The 15,815-nt window shown below is 47.2% G+C and overlaps 1 protein-coding gene across 1 annotated transcript in view; it reads right to left on the reverse strand.

Annotated features, from left to right (window-relative positions):
• The window catches only part of R3HCC1 (R3H domain and coiled-coil containing 1), a 39,418-nt gene extending 26,015 nt beyond the window's left edge, over positions 1–13,403 (reverse strand). The window contains exon 1 of the mRNA XM_075205902.1: positions 13,353–13,403. Coding sequence (XP_075062003.1) covers positions 13,353–13,403 — 51 coding nt within the window. The remainder of the gene's footprint in view (positions 1–13,352) is intronic.
• Positions 13,404–15,815: the final 2,412 nt, after the last annotated feature.

The raw sequence follows: 15,815 nt of genomic DNA on the forward strand, positions 1-15,815 counted from the left end.
CTGGACCAGCCACCTTCCTTACTGTGGCTGGCAGAGGATCTGTTTCTGTCCCTCCCTCCTGCAGTCACATGGGACATGTCACACAGGTGTCGTCCCATGTGTACATAGAGCAGTCTCCACAGCTGCTGCAGCTGTAACAAGGTAAGTGTGATGGAGGGCAGAGTGGGGGGCTGTTATGTGAGAAGGAGGGCAGAGTGGGGGCTGTTATGTGAGAAGGAGGGGCAGAGTGGGGGCTGTTATGTGAGAAGGAGGGCAGAGTGGGGGGGGCTGTTATGTGAGAAGGAGGGCAGAGTGGGGGGCTGTTATGTGAGAAGGAGGGCAGAGTGGGGGGGGGGCTGTTATGTGAGAAGGAGGGCAGAGTGGGGGGGGCTGTTATGTGAGAAGGAGGGCAGAGTGGGGGGGCTGTTATGTGAGAAGGAGGGCAGAGTGGGGGGGGCTGTTATGTGAGAAGGAGGGAAGAGTGGGGGGGGGGGGCTGTTATGTGTGAAGAAGGGCAGAGTGGGGGGCTGTTATGTGAGAAGGAGGGCAGAGTGGGGGGGGGGCTGTTATGTGAGAAGAAGGGCAGAGTGGGGGGGGGGCTGTTATGTGAGAAGGAGGGCAGAGTGGGGGGGCTGTTATGTGAGAAGGAGGGCAGAGTGGGGGGGGGGCTGTTATGTGAGAAGAAGGGCAGAGTGGGGGGGGCTGTTATGTCAGAAGGAGGGCAGAGTGGGGGGGCTGTTATGTGAGAAGGAGGGCAGAGTGGGGGGGCTGTTATGTGAGAAGGAGGGGCAGAGTGGGGGGGCTGTTATGTGAGAAGAGGGCAGAGTGGGGGGCTGTTATGTGAGAAGGAGGGCAGAGTGGGGGGGGGGGCTGTTATGTGAGAAGGAGGGCAGAGTGGGGGGGCTGTTATGTGAGAAGGAGGGCAGAGTGGGGGGGGCTGTTATGTCAGAAGGAGGGCAGAGTGGGGGGGCTGTTATGTGAGAAGAAGGGCAGAGTGGGGGGCTGTTATGTGAGAAGGAGGGCAGAGTGGGGGGGGGGGCTGTTATGTGAGAAGGAGGGCAGAGTGGGTGGGCTGTTATGTGAGAAGGAGGGCAGAGTGGGGGGGCTGTTATGTGAGAAGGTGGGCAGAGTGGGGGGGCTGTTATGTGAGAAGGAGGGCAGAGTGGGGGGGGCTGTTATGTCAGAAGGAGGGGCAGAGTGGGGGGGCTGTTATGTGAGAAGGAGGGCAGAGTGGGGGGGGCTGTTATGTCAGAAGGAGGGCAGAGTGGGGGGGGCTGTTATGTGAGAAGGAGGGCAGAGTGGGGGGCTATTATGTGAGAAGGAGGGCAGAGTGGGGGGGCTGTTATGTGAGAAGGAGGGCAGAGTGGTGGGGGCTGTTATGTGAGAAGGAGGGCAGAGTGGGGGGGGCTGTTATGTGAGAAGGAGGGCAGAGTGGGGGGGCTGTTATGTGAGAAGGAGGGCAGAGTGGGGGGGGCTGTTATGTGAGAAGGAGGGAAGAGTGGGGGGGGGGGGTGCTGTTATGTGAGAAGAAGGGCAGAGGTGGGGGGCTGTTATGTGAGAAGGAGGGCAGAGTGGGGGGGCTGTTATGTGAGAAGAAGGGCAGAGTGGGGGGGCTGTTATGTGAGAAGGAGAGCAGAGTGGGGGGCTGTTATGTGAGAAGGAGGGCAGAGTGGGGGGCTGTTATGTGAGAAGGAGGGCAGAGTGGGGGGGCTGTTATGTGAGAAGAAGGGCCAGAGTGGGGGGCTGTTATGTGAGAAGGAGGGCAGAGTGGGGGGGGCTGTTATGTGAGAAGGAGGGCAGAGTGGGGGGCTGTTATGTGAGAAGAAGGGCAGAGTGGGGGGGGGGCATTTATGTGAGAAGGAGGGCAGAGTGGGGGGCTGTTATGTGAGAAGAAGGGCAGAGTGGGGGGCTGTTATGTGAGAAGGAGGGCAGAGTGGGGGGGGGGCTGTTATGTGAGAAGGAGGGCAGAGTGGGTGGGCTGTTATGTGAGAAGGAGGGCAGAGTGGGGGGGGGGCTGTTATGTGAGAAGGAGGGCAGAGTGGGGGGGCTGTTATGTGAGAAGGAGGGCAGAGTGGGGGGGGGGCTGTTATGTCAGAAGGAGGGCAGAGTGGGGGGGCTGTTATGTGAGAAGAAGGGCAGAGTGGGGGGGCTGTTATGTGAGAAGGAGAGCAGAGTGGGGGGCTGTTATGTGAGAAGGAGGGCAGAGTGGGGGGCTGTTATGTGAGAAGGAGGGCAGAGTGGGGGGGCTGTTATGTGAGAAGAAGGGCAGAGTGGGGGGCTGTTATGTGAGAAGGAGGGCAGAGTGGGGGGGGGGCTGTTATGTGAGAAGGAGGGCAGAGTGGGGGGCTGTTATGTGAGAAGAAGGGCAGAGTGGGGGGGGGGGCATTTATGTGAGAAGGAGGGCAGAGTGGGTGGCTGTTATGTGAGAAGAAGGGCAGAGTGGGGGGCTGTTATGTGAGAAGGAGGGCAGAGTGGGGGGGGGCTGTTATGTGAGAAGGAGGGCAGAGTGGGTGGGCTGTTATGTGAGAAGGAGGGCAGAGTGGGGGGGGGCTGTTATGTGAGAAGGAGGGCAGAGTGGGGGGGCTGTTATGTGACGAAGGAGGGCAGAGTGGGGGGGGGCTGTTATGTCAGAAGGAGGGCAGAGTGGGGGGGCTGTTATGTGAGAAGAAGGGCAGAGTGGGGGGGCTGTTATGTGAGAAGGAGAGCAGAGTGGGGGGCTGTTATGTGAGAAGGAGGGCAGAGTGGGGGCTGTTATGTGAGAAGGAGGGCAGAGTGGGGGGGCTGTTATGTGAGAAGAAGGGCAGAGTGGGGGGCTGTTATGTGAGAAGGAGGGCAGAGTGGGGGGGGGGGGCTGTTATGTGAGAAGGAGGCAGAGTGGGGGGCTGTTATGTGAGAAGAAGGGCAGAGTGGGGGCTGTTATGTGAGAAGGAGGGCAGAGTGGGGGGGGGCTGTTATGTGAGAAGGAGGGGCAGAGTGGGTGGGCTGTTATGTGAGAAGGAGGGCAGAGTGGGGGGGGGCTGTTATGTGAGAAGGAGGCAGAGTGGGGGGGCTGTTATGTGAGAAGGAGGGCAGAGTGGGGGGGGGGGCTGTTATGTCAGAAGGAGGGCAGAGTGGGGGGGCTGTTATGTGAGAAGGAGGGCAGAGTGGGGGGGGGCTGTTATGTCAGAAGGAGGGCAGAGTGGGGGGGGGCTGTCTATGTGAGAAGGAGGGCAGAGTGGGGGCTGTTATGTGAGAAGGAGGGCAGAGTGGGGGGGCTGTTATGTGAGAAGGAGGGCAGAGTGGGGGGGCTGTTATGTGAGAAGGAGGGCAGAGTGGGGGGGGCTGTTATGTGAGAAGGGAGGGCAGAGTGGGGGGGCTGTTATGTGAGAAGGAGGGCAGAGTGGGGGGGGCTGTTATGTCAGAAGGAGGGCAGAGTGGGGGGGCTGTTATGTGAGAAGGAGGGCAGAGTGGGGGGGGGGCTGTTATGTCAGAAGGAGGGCAGAGTGGGGGGGGGCTGTTATGTGAGAAGGAGGGCAGAGTGGGGGGCTGTTATGTGAGAAGGAGGGCAGAGTGGGGGGCTGTTATGTGAGAAGGAGGGCAGAGTGGGGGGGCTGTTATGTGAGAAGGAGGGCAGAGTGGGGGGGGGGCTGTTATGTGAAAAGGAGGGCAGAGTGTGGGGGGCTGTTATGTGAGAAGGAGGGCAGAGTGGGGGGGGCTGTTATGGGGCAGTAGGGGCTAGGAGGGAAGAGTGGGGGGGAGCTGTTATGTGAGAAGGAGGGCAGACGTGGGGGGGGGGCTGTTATGTGAGAAGGAGGGCAGAGTGGGGGGCTTTTATGTGAGAAGGAGGGCAGTATGGGGGGGCTGTTATGTGTGATGGGTGACTGTTAAGTGTGATGGAGGGCAGAGGGGGGGCTGTTAAATGTGATGGAGGGCAGAGGGGGGGCTGTTATGTGAGAAAGAGGGCAGAGTGGGGGGGCTTTTATGTGAGAAGGAGGGCAGTATAGGGGGGCTGTTATGTGTGATGGAGGGCAGAGGGGGGGCTGTTAAATGTGATGGAGGGCAGAGGGGGGGGGGCTGTTATGTGTGGAGGGCGGAGGGGGACCTGTCAGGTGTGGAGGAGAGCAGAGTGGGGGCTATTATGTGTGAGGGAATGGGGGGTCTTAATATATTGTGTTATATGAGGGAAGGGAGGGAGGTTATCTTAAAAGTACATGGGTGGGTAGTAGGCTATTAATTTAATGGTGGAATTTAAAATTTAATGGGTGCTATTTTATTTGTGGGGTGGTGGTGGGGCAATTGTATTTATTGGTGGGGCTTTTTAATACTGGAGTCTATTAAATTAAGATGAGGTGACGGGACCTTTAATTTAATGCTGGAGTGGTTTGGGGCTAGTAATTGAATGTGGGTCTGAGTTTGGGGAGGAAGGCTATTAATTAAATGTGAATATTGAGTTATTTAATGCTGGGGATGGTTGTGGGAAATGGTTATATTAAACATAAATGCTATTAAGTTATTGTTTGGAGGGAGGGAAATAGGTTTATTTTTTAAATGGGAATACTATTACTTTAATGTTGGGGTTGGTTGGAGCGAAATAGGTCTATTTATTAAATGTATATATTATTAATTTAATGTCAGGACTGGTTGGAGGGAAATAGATCTATTTATCAAATAGGAGTAGTAATTATTATAATGTTGGGGCTGTAGGGAGGCCTAATTATTAAATGTGGGTGCTATTTTGATTTAATGCCAGGGCTGGTTGGAGTTTTCTAAATTTCATGTACCCATTTTCTTTTACAAATAGGGCCCCCAGCATTCCAGGATCCAAACAAGCAGCAACCAGTCTAAAGAAAGCAGCAGCCACAGGTGGTAAAAGTGACAAGAACAGGTAGGAGAGACCAGGACAGTCCGCCAACTGTCCGGAATCTTGTGGGGCAGCCCTGAATTTGGGCGTCTGTCTCGCTTAGTCAGGATTTGGTCCGACAACAAGGACAGTTTGGAGGTATGTCCTGCTTCACACTGTACTGCTTGTGACGGCAGAGCTGCGTGTATCTAACAGTAGTGCACACAGTTTTGCCTCTATATTTCTCTAAAATGTATCTAAAATAACCCCCTGTCTTAAGTGCCCCAGGCCCCCAGAGCCTTATTCCAGCTCTGGTGATACTTTAGTGGTTCTTGCATTGATTTCATTAACTGCCTTCTACCATTGCACTGACAATATCATTAATCCTTCCTCCTTTGCACTTACTATATCACCAGCAAGGCCTTAGAATAGCTCTCCCCTCCACTTATACCATTGTCTGCCATCCCTCCCTGTGCTATTATTAATGTAAACCACCACCAATCACTGGGCACATTTAGGGCTCATACACAATTGTTAAAAAATGAAGTGTTTCTTGCAGATGCTTGAACCATTTCACCTTTGTGGTGATCACACTGGATAGCCATTTATTATAAGGTTTATTTTTAATGCACTTTTTAAAACACACAGTACACATTATTATATATTAAAGAGAGAAGTTTGGCTGGTAGTTTGCATCTCATGACATCAGGGGAAGATGCAACAGTGCGGTGAGGTGCTCATATACTGCTCTATGTTTTGCAATAGTTAAACTTATTAAAGAAAGTCAGATAAGTTTCTATGAAGGGTATATTGGAAGGTTGTGTTAGTAGGCAGCTAATCAAGTTTGAGCACAGGGGTATAATCATGTCGCAGATAATGTAAAAGGATTCATGTATTTTTATAACACAGGACTAGCAGCTTTTTCCCTGCATTGCTTTACAAATGAGCCACTGTGTCTTAAGTCATCACATCCAGGTTTTCCTGAATGTTACCACAACCAAATTCTAGTAGTTCTAAACCCAGCCTACTTTTGTGTTGGCCCCACCTATGGTTGATTTGGTCCCGCCCACATGAGGCCACTTCAAGAATTTTTTCCAGGGCCACTTTAAGTTCCCAATCCGCCCCTGCCGAAAGGTAGTTTAATATTTCATGCATTTAATACTCAAATAAGAACAATAAAAGAGGTACACAAAATTAGATTATGTTATAGGAAAGAGTTTTGTGCCATGCTGCTTTTCCCCCTTAAGGTTGTGCCATGCTGCCTTTGCTCCCCCTTCACACTCTGCCATGCTGCCTTTGCTCCCCCTTCACACTCTGCCATGCTGCCTTTGCTCCCCCTTCACACTCTGCCATGCTGCCTTTGCTCCCCCTTCACACTCTGCCATGCTGCCTTTGCTCCCCCTTCACACTCTGCCATGCTGCCTTTGCTCCCCCTTCACACTCTGCCATGCTGCCTTTGCTCCCCCATCACACTCTGCCATGCAGCCTTTGCTCCCCCTTCACACTCTGCAATGCTGCCTTTGCTCCCCCTTCACTCTCTGCCATGCTGCCTTTGCTCCCCCTTCACACTCTGCCATGCTGCCTTTGCTCCCCCTTCACTCTCTGCCATGCTGCCTTTGCTCCCCCTTCACACTCTGCCATGCTGCCTTTGCTCCCCCTTCACACTCTGCCATGCTGCCTTTACTCCCCCTTGCTTCCGTTCCTTCACTTACCTTTTCTATCGGCTCCTTTCTTCTCTTCTTGCTTCTTGACGACTCCTTTCTGCCCCGCTCCTCACTGAACGTCGGGCGTGACGTTATCACGCCCGACATTCAGTGCGGACGGAGCAGGGAGGAGGAATTCCGACGCCGCAGAGTATATTTGAGTATATATTTTTTTGGGGTTTTAAAGGGCCTACTCCCCCCACCAACGAAGAGGGTGGACTCAGCTTGTAGTCACCGAGCCTAAAATTAGGTATCGGTTCTGGTGAACCGGTGAGAACTGGCTGAATCCCACCACTGCATACTGACCTAATCATGTATTTGTGGGTGATATTTTCCAGTATCTTGATCTCTTGAACAGTGTTGAAGCATCCCTTTGTTGAGGGTATATCCGCAGTCCTCCATTCACTTCCTGTATCTAGACATGATGGACCTGAGTCATTAAGGAAAGTAAGGCAAAAAAAATGAGTACATTTTCCCTGACGACAAACCATGTTTTATTGCAAGGGGTGCAAATTAGTTTAGTTAAAAACTGGTTGCTTTTTCATCTAGCACACAAATACTTGATAGCTTTATTTTTACACTGAAATTTAAAGTTGATCTCAGACATGCCCGATCCCAACTATAAATCATACTTGCCAACTTTTCCCGTTGGCTTCAGGAAGATCCCGGGGGAGGTGAGCGTGCGGGGGCGGGTCTTGACGAATCACATAATTTTGACCTCGCCCCCTAAACGATTGTTACAATTTTGGGCAATTACAGCAGGGGCGGAGCTAAGATGACTTGATATTTGCGTCATTAAGCCCCGCCCCTGCCACTTATCTATTGCGGTGGCGAGAACCGGAAGGTTTTCCTGCTCTTCTGGGAGGTCTCCCAGAAATGCGGGAGTCTCCCCGACATTCCGGGAGAGTAGGCAAGTATGAGTTAAAGAAAAGCAGCTAATGAATCTCTAGAGACTGAAGTGTCTTTTGCATTTCTGTCTCCATTACTGAAGTCATGTTGTCTTACCTGTCAGTCTTTGATTAAATCTTGGTCTCCATGAAAATTGCCACCTCAATAGGCATCAATATATGGACATATTTCTGAACTGTGTCATCATGTCACAGATGGCGAAGCCAACCACGTCTTGTACTGGCTCAGCATCAGGGAGAATGCCAGACTCTTCAGGGAGTGAGGGAGATCACTCCTATTTCAGGGAGTCTCCCTGACATTCAGAGAGAGTTGGCAAGTATGCTATTAATCTGTCCCCACATTTTAAATGTACCTCCCCCTCCAATGCAACATGGTTTTCCCCAGGTGCAAAGTTACTCCTTTTTTATGATTTGCTCTCTATAATGACTCAGGCCTGATGTATTCAGTGGTGGAATGGAGGAGCATCAGTCTCATCTGGTATCTGAAAATAGAGTTATACATGAGCAATAACCATATGTATGTAAGTATGACCCCCTTCCAGTGCAGCAACACCAGCATCTATCTGTTACTGGTGAATTTATTCTATGCGTAACTACAGGACGTCTGTTCCACCTGGATAGAATCTTACAGTTAGTTTCCTGTTAGCGGGAAGTGGAACTTGGCAGAAAGCTGGATAATGCATATTTTGTAATAGGAATATTCCTTACAAGATCTTTTCCCACATTGAAGTTTAAGTTGGCCAGGCCTCCATGTGTTTCCCTAGGAGCGGGATGTATAGTTCAGAGATGTATTTAATTGCTTGTTTTTCCCCACAAGGATCTTGCTGCTCTTATTTCCATGTTCTATGTTTTATTGTTGCAATAAAGTGTATACCCTTACTGTCTGGTGAAATAATGCTTCTAAGTGAAATTGAGTAAGTATATTTATGCTGGGTACACACTGTACAAATTTTCTCCCAATGTGATATCCCTAACGATTTTACCGTCTAACAGAAAAAACAAAAAAATTCCTGATCAGCATACCGATTCATGTGTACACACTAAACACTTTTTACAAAATAATCCCACTGTGCTCTTTATCTGTCATAACCATCGTCTGAAAAGACGGTGACTCTGCACACTCCATAGAGATTTATGGACACTGCCAGTCATACACACTGCAATATTGGAACAACATCATTCCATCGTTGAATGAGATTTTTAGTCCAGTTTAAAAATCAAACAAAACAATACGTTCATTTATCATTTGATTGGCTCGATAATCAGTTGAAAAGACTGTCGGGTTGGGTATGAATTTCCGATGGTGAAAATAGCAATTCTACCCACAAGAAAATGCTGACAATCAAAATACTGACAAAGAGCAAATAAATACCCAAGGTTGTAAATACTGACAGGGAAGAAATCCCAACAGGTTAATTATTTAAATGGAAGAAATCACAACATACATATAATACTGACAGTGTGACTGTCGACAGTGAAAATGCCGACAGTCACACTGCAGGCATTAAAACGGCCATGCAAGCGGATCTGGTGGCTGTAAAAAGTGGGGGGAAAAAAGTTTAAAAAAAACAACGTAATCCCCTCCCAGCTCATATTAAACCTAGTGCTGCCGACATAGGGCTGTCCGGAAGAAAATTGGGGACAAACAGCATGTGGCCCCCCCAATTCTCTTTCAACCAGCCCTATGCTTAGCAAGCCGGGGCTGGTGGCAAAAATAATGTAGGCCCCTCCCTAGGGGTGCCCAGCCCTGTGCTGACTGCACAGGGCTCTTCCCACACCTCTGGGCGGTGGTTCTGGGGTAATTAAAGAGTTAAATGTAAACCCTAAGGCTGTCAGCCAAGGGCTGGCTGGAGGAAAATCGAGGGACAAACAGCATGGGGCCCTCACTACTTTCCTCTAACCAGCCCTAGGCTTAGCCAGCCGAGGCTGGTAGCTCCATAGCAGGAAAGCTGCAGTGTGGGGTCCCCCTACCATGTTGCCAACCCACCCCAGACTGGTCAGCACAGGGCTGGATTTGCTTGGCAGTTGGGGTCTGCAAAAAAAATGCGTGCCCCCTCCTTAGGGGTACGCAGCCCATGCTAAGAGCACTAGTTCTCTTCCTACACTCCTGGGCAGTGGGTGTGGGGTAATAAATGGCTTGTCGGGATTTCTTCCCTGTCATTATTTACAACATTAGGTATTTGCACCTTGTCAGTATTTTGATTGTTGCCATTTACGTGTCAGCCATATTTTTATTGGTGTTTTCACTGGCAGAAATATGACTACCCAGGTAGTGTGTACCCAGCCTTAGTGTGTTTTCTAAAAAGGAGGATTTGTGTGCGAATTCCAACCTAGAGGTTTTTGAAATTAGGTCTGCAGTCTTTAGTTTGCTTTTTTTTGAGCCCTGTTGGAACATTTTTGGAGACAAAATCAATAATAGCTTTAGTAATAGACATTTTATATTTTGGATATGCCAATAGGGTCTTATCAAGGTGCCATTATCGGTTACCTGTACTATGTATAATGGGCCATGGTCTGATAGAGCTGAGTGATGCTGGTGTAACATTTTGCAACATTGTGTAGGGTATATAAAATAATCTATTCTACTGTATGAATTATGTGGGGGTGAGAAGCAGGTGCACTCCTTAGGACTCGCCATGCACCTGTCAGTTGAAGTGCAGAGATTGTTTGACTTTGACTTCTGTGTAATTAAGGATAAGTCTGAAGAGCCACCTCTGATTGAATCCAGTGGGAGGTTAAAATCTCCTCCAATTGTCAGTAGACCTTCACTAAAATTGTTACGTTTTCTACAATTGATGTAATAAAGGATACTTGTCGTGGGTTTGGGGCGTATATGTTTGCACGAGTAAATTTTTGGGAGCCCGTCAAACCTATAAGTTACAACTGCACATACCCCTGTGTTTCAAACTCCCATTGTCCTATAGATTGTAAGCTTGTGAGCAGGGTTCTCTTACCTCTCTGTCTGTATGTATTACCCAGTATTGTCTTATAAATGTTTGTTCCCAATTGTAAAGCTCCACAGAATTTGCTGGCGCTATATAAATAAGTGTTGATGATGATGAACAACTGGACTGGGTCAGAACACTCTCCTAAGTGTCCCTTATCCATCCATGTAATGACATTGTAGGAAAATAGGCAATAGGTGTTCTTGAGGGAGTGTGGAAAGGCGTAATAAGAAGAGGGATCTAGGGGAGCTGACGCTACGGTCATAGATGCTTCTGAAGATCACCCGTGCCGAGCTCAGTTAAAATAGGCCATTCAAGTCTGTGCCTACGATGGTGACTTAAAAATGATGGAAGGGGTCAAAGTTAGCTGAATAGTGAATGGTCTGTATAAGGGTCAGTGAAGAAACACCACCCCCACCCCCACCCCCCAATTAAAGTCCACAACAGAACAATCACTGCATCATATAAGTGGTCATGTTTCTCCTTTTTTGTGTCCTTTCTCTTTCTGCTTTCTCTTCTTCTTCTTTTTTTAACCCCACTGGGGAAACACTGGAGGAAAGCAGTTCACTGTTTATAAGTCAAAAGGCTTTATATAGTTTAGTCAACAAAACACAGAAATCACCAGATTGCTATAATGGCCATATCCCAAAATAGTATTTAGGGGTAACGACTCGTGTCTTGTAACTTAGCTGAAAAAAATCTACCTTTAAACTGAACTTAAGACAGCAACAGCAGGGGGTAAATGTATCAAGCTGAGAGTTTTCCGGCGGGTTTGAAAAGTGGAGATGTTGCCTATAGCAACCAATCAGATTCTAGCTATCATTTTGTAGAATGTACTAAATAAATGACAACTAGTGTCTGATTGGTTTTTCAAACCCGCCGAAAAACTCTCAGCTTGATACATTTACCCCCAGGTGGTCAAAGCTGCACAAACAGGTAGGACAGAGCATTCTGACAACTATACCAACTCTGGTCAGACAGGACCTGGTCCCGACTGCAGGGACAGTTATAGCTTCATGCTGCTCTGCTGGAGAAAGAGGAGATGACTCTGCCTAACAACGGTTATCCAACAAGGGGGAGCTGCTTAGCTTGAATAGTCATATGCAGTTATTTCCTCTCCTCTTCACCACACAACTAGTGTCATCCGCCTGGTCATAGACCAGGACCCAGATATGCCATGGAAGTAACACATTCATTTATCATCTACTGACCGTTTGTAACTAAAAGAAATAGTAAGTGCCTGCAGTGCAAATACTGTTTTGTGTATGTCATGTGCCCTTTTTAAAGGAATACACAATTTTGCACGACACTCACAATATGAAATGAAAGGGGTGCAGCATTCAGCGTTCCATGATGGAAAGAGCTGGGCAGATCATGCTGCTGGCAAGCGAGCCGGGCACACAGACCACTCAGAGATTTTTTCTAGGTGGTGGCACACACTGGGCCACTCGGTTGGACTATCCCCCCAGACTAAATGCTGCCAGCAAGCCCTGAGCTGTGGATAAAATACTATGAAGTCATGTGACCTCTACACTGCACTCCCTGAACTTGTGCACTATATTAGTATTAATCACGCCAGTGACAGATGACAATAGGAGGGTATGGGGCAGTAACTCAGGGTTATAAAGAGGTTCAGGCATTCCCCACTTCAAGCTCAGTAGGACAAGCATGACCCTGACAATAATGTGAACTTGTGGCGATATTCTTGTTGTTAATTGCAAAATAAACCGTATGAGGCTTTCTCATACTTGCCAACTCTCCCGGAATGTCCGGGAGACTCCCGAAATTCGGGTAGGTCTCCAGAGGCAAACGCAGGATTTGTAGAGGGGGGTTTTCACACCACGCCGTCAGTGGGCGTGACCAGCATGCATGGGGGCGTGGCTATAATATTAGACAGTGCTTGGCTGCTCTCCAACTCTTCCTATCCCCATAATATACATGGGCAATGTTGCGTACACTACTGTTAGGTGCACGCAGCTCTCCATTTTCAAGCAGAACTGTGTGAAGCGGGAGCATGGTCCAGCCACCTCAATAACACAGTGCCCCAGGCTTGAAGGGGGGTTCCCAGGCACTAGGAACCCCCCCCCCCCTCCCCATCGGTTTGCCTACAGTGTTCCGGACTTCCAGGAGAGCAGGTAAATATCCCGCAAATGGCAACTGTGGGGTTGACGCGATTTGCGGTGAACTGCGTAATTTTGGGGGGAGGGCAAAACGATTCACAGCGCACCGCCACTCCTGCCCTCCGACCACGCCCCTTGCCCGGAATTACGTTTTAAAAGGTTGGCAAGTATGGGCTTTCCTTGTATACATATTATTATTATTATCATTATAATTTATTTATATATGACCAGCATATTCCGTAGTGCTTTACAACTGGGGAGAAGGGCTTAATAAAAATGTAAACTCAAGTGGAGAATAATGTTTATATTATAATATTAGTATTTCTGTAAGTGATAAAGCACAAACACAATACATGGATTGGGGGCCCATGTCATAAACTGTGCCCAGGGTTTTTCGTGTTTTAACCCCCCACTAAATCACCCCAATATTCCTAAACCTTTCCTTCAGGTTAGCAGACGGCACTCTGTGTGGGCCTCGATGCGCTGACAAATGCCATATTTATGTCATCTATTGGTTTCTTGGCCAAGGTTACAGGGAAATGACAAGTCACATCTTATCGTGTAAAAGGATCTTGATGAATTTGGAAATGGTTTGAGAGAGATCCTGTCAGAGCATAATGATTCCTTTATGTGCTGCCCAGACACACAGAAACACTGAGCTCTGTATGTTCCCACAGCCCCATCGGAATACAACTTGAATTACCCGCGTTCATCCAAGCAAAACTGTCAGTGAAAGGGGACTCTCAGGACCCCCCAATAATAGGCATTGTAATGTTACCCTGTGCTCAGGGTGGGGGGGGAACGTCTGGAGGGCGACCTGTAAATGAGCTGACTGGGATGTCCTGACCCGGACACAACGGCCATTGTCTCAGTCTTACTAGGAAATCTGTATTCTGATACAGGACGGAGACTGTGATCCCTGAATTCATGGCTACACAGCTCACAGTGTTTTTCTAATATATAATAAGAAAGGATATATTTTTTTTGTTTTCTTTTCCTAAGAGTAATAAAAACATTTCTAGATTTTATTTTCCAATGTATTTGGGTTATATTTCTATGGGCATCGTTGTTCATACAATATTAGTTTGTATAATACATATGAGATGTTTAAATCACTTTTTTATCCCATCACTGGCTGCACACCATAATAATACCAAAAACTGTGTACAGTATTTGTAATAAGACTTCAAGACCCGTTTCACACTTCTGGGTACTCCTAAGAAAGGGATACAATATTATAAATGTTTTAAAAATATATTTCATATTACTAGTTATATGTGTTTAAAAGAAGGGTTCTCTCAAGAGATGCTTTGTTTAAAAAGTCTTTGCTGGTAAAACCAAACACACATCTCACAATTTTTCCTCATATTTTACCTCGAATGAATAACAAAACTATGACCAAACCTTTAAGGACATTTATTAAAAAAAAAAAAAGAAGTAAACCCTACTGCTGTATCTTGAATTATAGTGCGGCCGACTAATAGAATTGATTAAAGTGGCATGTTAAAATGCACCGGTTACAAGTTATAAGCAACAGTTCATGTGAGGTGACCTAATATTCATGAAAATCATCATCAGCATTTATTTATATAGCGCCAGCAAATTCCATAGCGCTTTATAATTGGGAACAAGCATTAATAAGACAATACTGGGTAATACATACAGACAGAGAGGTAATCGAACTCTGCTCGCAAGCTTACAATTTATGGGACAATGGGAGTTTGAAACACAAGGGCATGTAGTCCATCAATTCACTAGGAACCAGTCACTGCTGTTCTGTACGTCCAACTGTTGCGATGCTTGTGGAACAGTCCTGATTTGCACAGTCAGCAATATAATACAGGCGAGCCTGGATGGATCAGGGCTAGATGGTCGTGGTCAAACTGTGTCCTGATTTTATCACGGCAGCGTATGGAAGTTTTGACGTTTGCAATTTTCTATCCTCTTTCCAGAGCAATCTTTCGTTCTGATCTTTTTAGAAAACTGCTGTACTGGGCTTTTTCATTCATTTTCAATTTAGCGATAGGATACAAATACTAGCAAGAAGGAGAGACCATTAAAAAAAAAAACAAGTTATGGTTTTTATTTACTTGTATTACTAACTAAATCGAGACAAAAAAAAAATGAAAATGTTTATTTATGGTGACGGGTCGCACCTTAGAGGCTCACAGATCTATGTGACCTCTTCCCACCAAATACATATTAAAAAAAAAAAGCATGTGTTCCGAATGCAATTTTTACAGTTCTTTGAATATAAAACATTATCATGTTGATAGCTTATAGCTAATGACAAGAGGTAATCCTAGAGTGCGCTGGAAATGAGGGACTGATTGGCTCTATCTATATAACAATGTATGTGCTTCTGCAATCCATGGGTTCACCTAAAATTTTAATCATTTCCTAATTCCTGCTGACAATTAAATCTCAAGGGCAGGAGAGTCCAAAGCTTGTGCAGGAAATTAAAACTTCTGTCCTGGCCTCCCAAGTTTCTTGGTTCAGCGGTGCTGGCAAGAGCACCTAAATTACTGCCAAGAAGAACAGAGATAAGGCTCTGCTTACACTTACATAGACTATTATGATAGATACTATCCCAACATGTAATCTGATAAAAAATAATTAGCTCGGTCATTGATGTGGTTTCCGCATATGAAGTGTGTGGAGAACAGATGTGCTTCTGATACGTGAGAAGTAATAGTGGGGGACATTTATAAATACTGGTGCACAGCCGTTTAACAAATGTGCTATAGGGGTAGCATCTGACATCATCTATTAAAGTTAATGATTATGCTCCCAAAGCCTCTACTGTACTGCATGCAATAGCCTCAGAGCTTCCGGGAGCTGTAATAGGCAGACAGTGGCGGCTGATCCCCTGGGCCAGGGTGCCCAGGATAAGCAAGCTGGCAGTATTGGTGGCAGCAGGGTTGTGAACAAAAAGAACAATAGGTGTTAAGATAAATGACCGGTAGGTTTTAATGTTATTCCACAGAAAAATCTCCAGAAATGAATAAAGCTGCATAAGTGGATGTTAGGCCACACAGCCACCAAATACATTCATGGTTTCTCAGCATACGTGGCTGGATCTGATCTTTGTGACCCTCCCATTGTATGGCTGGCATGGATGATTTTGAGGAAAAGGAATTTACAGTAACCATAATTCACATATTTTTCCCCATTAACAATAGATATAAACTGCAAGAGACACATCTTGCTGGCACTATAAACTGTAAGCGGGATGGTCAGGCTACGCCATAAAGATTCTTGCACAGGTTCTGACAAGAACTCAGTTGAGTCACTGCCCAACTGGTACATCCAGTTTTATACCAGAAGGTGGACAGCTGCTA

The sequence above is a fragment of the Mixophyes fleayi genome, chromosome 4 (genome assembly GCF_038048845.1).
Source record: "Mixophyes fleayi isolate aMixFle1 chromosome 4, aMixFle1.hap1, whole genome shotgun sequence".
Lineage (NCBI taxonomy): Eukaryota > Metazoa > Chordata > Amphibia > Anura > Limnodynastidae > Mixophyes > Mixophyes fleayi.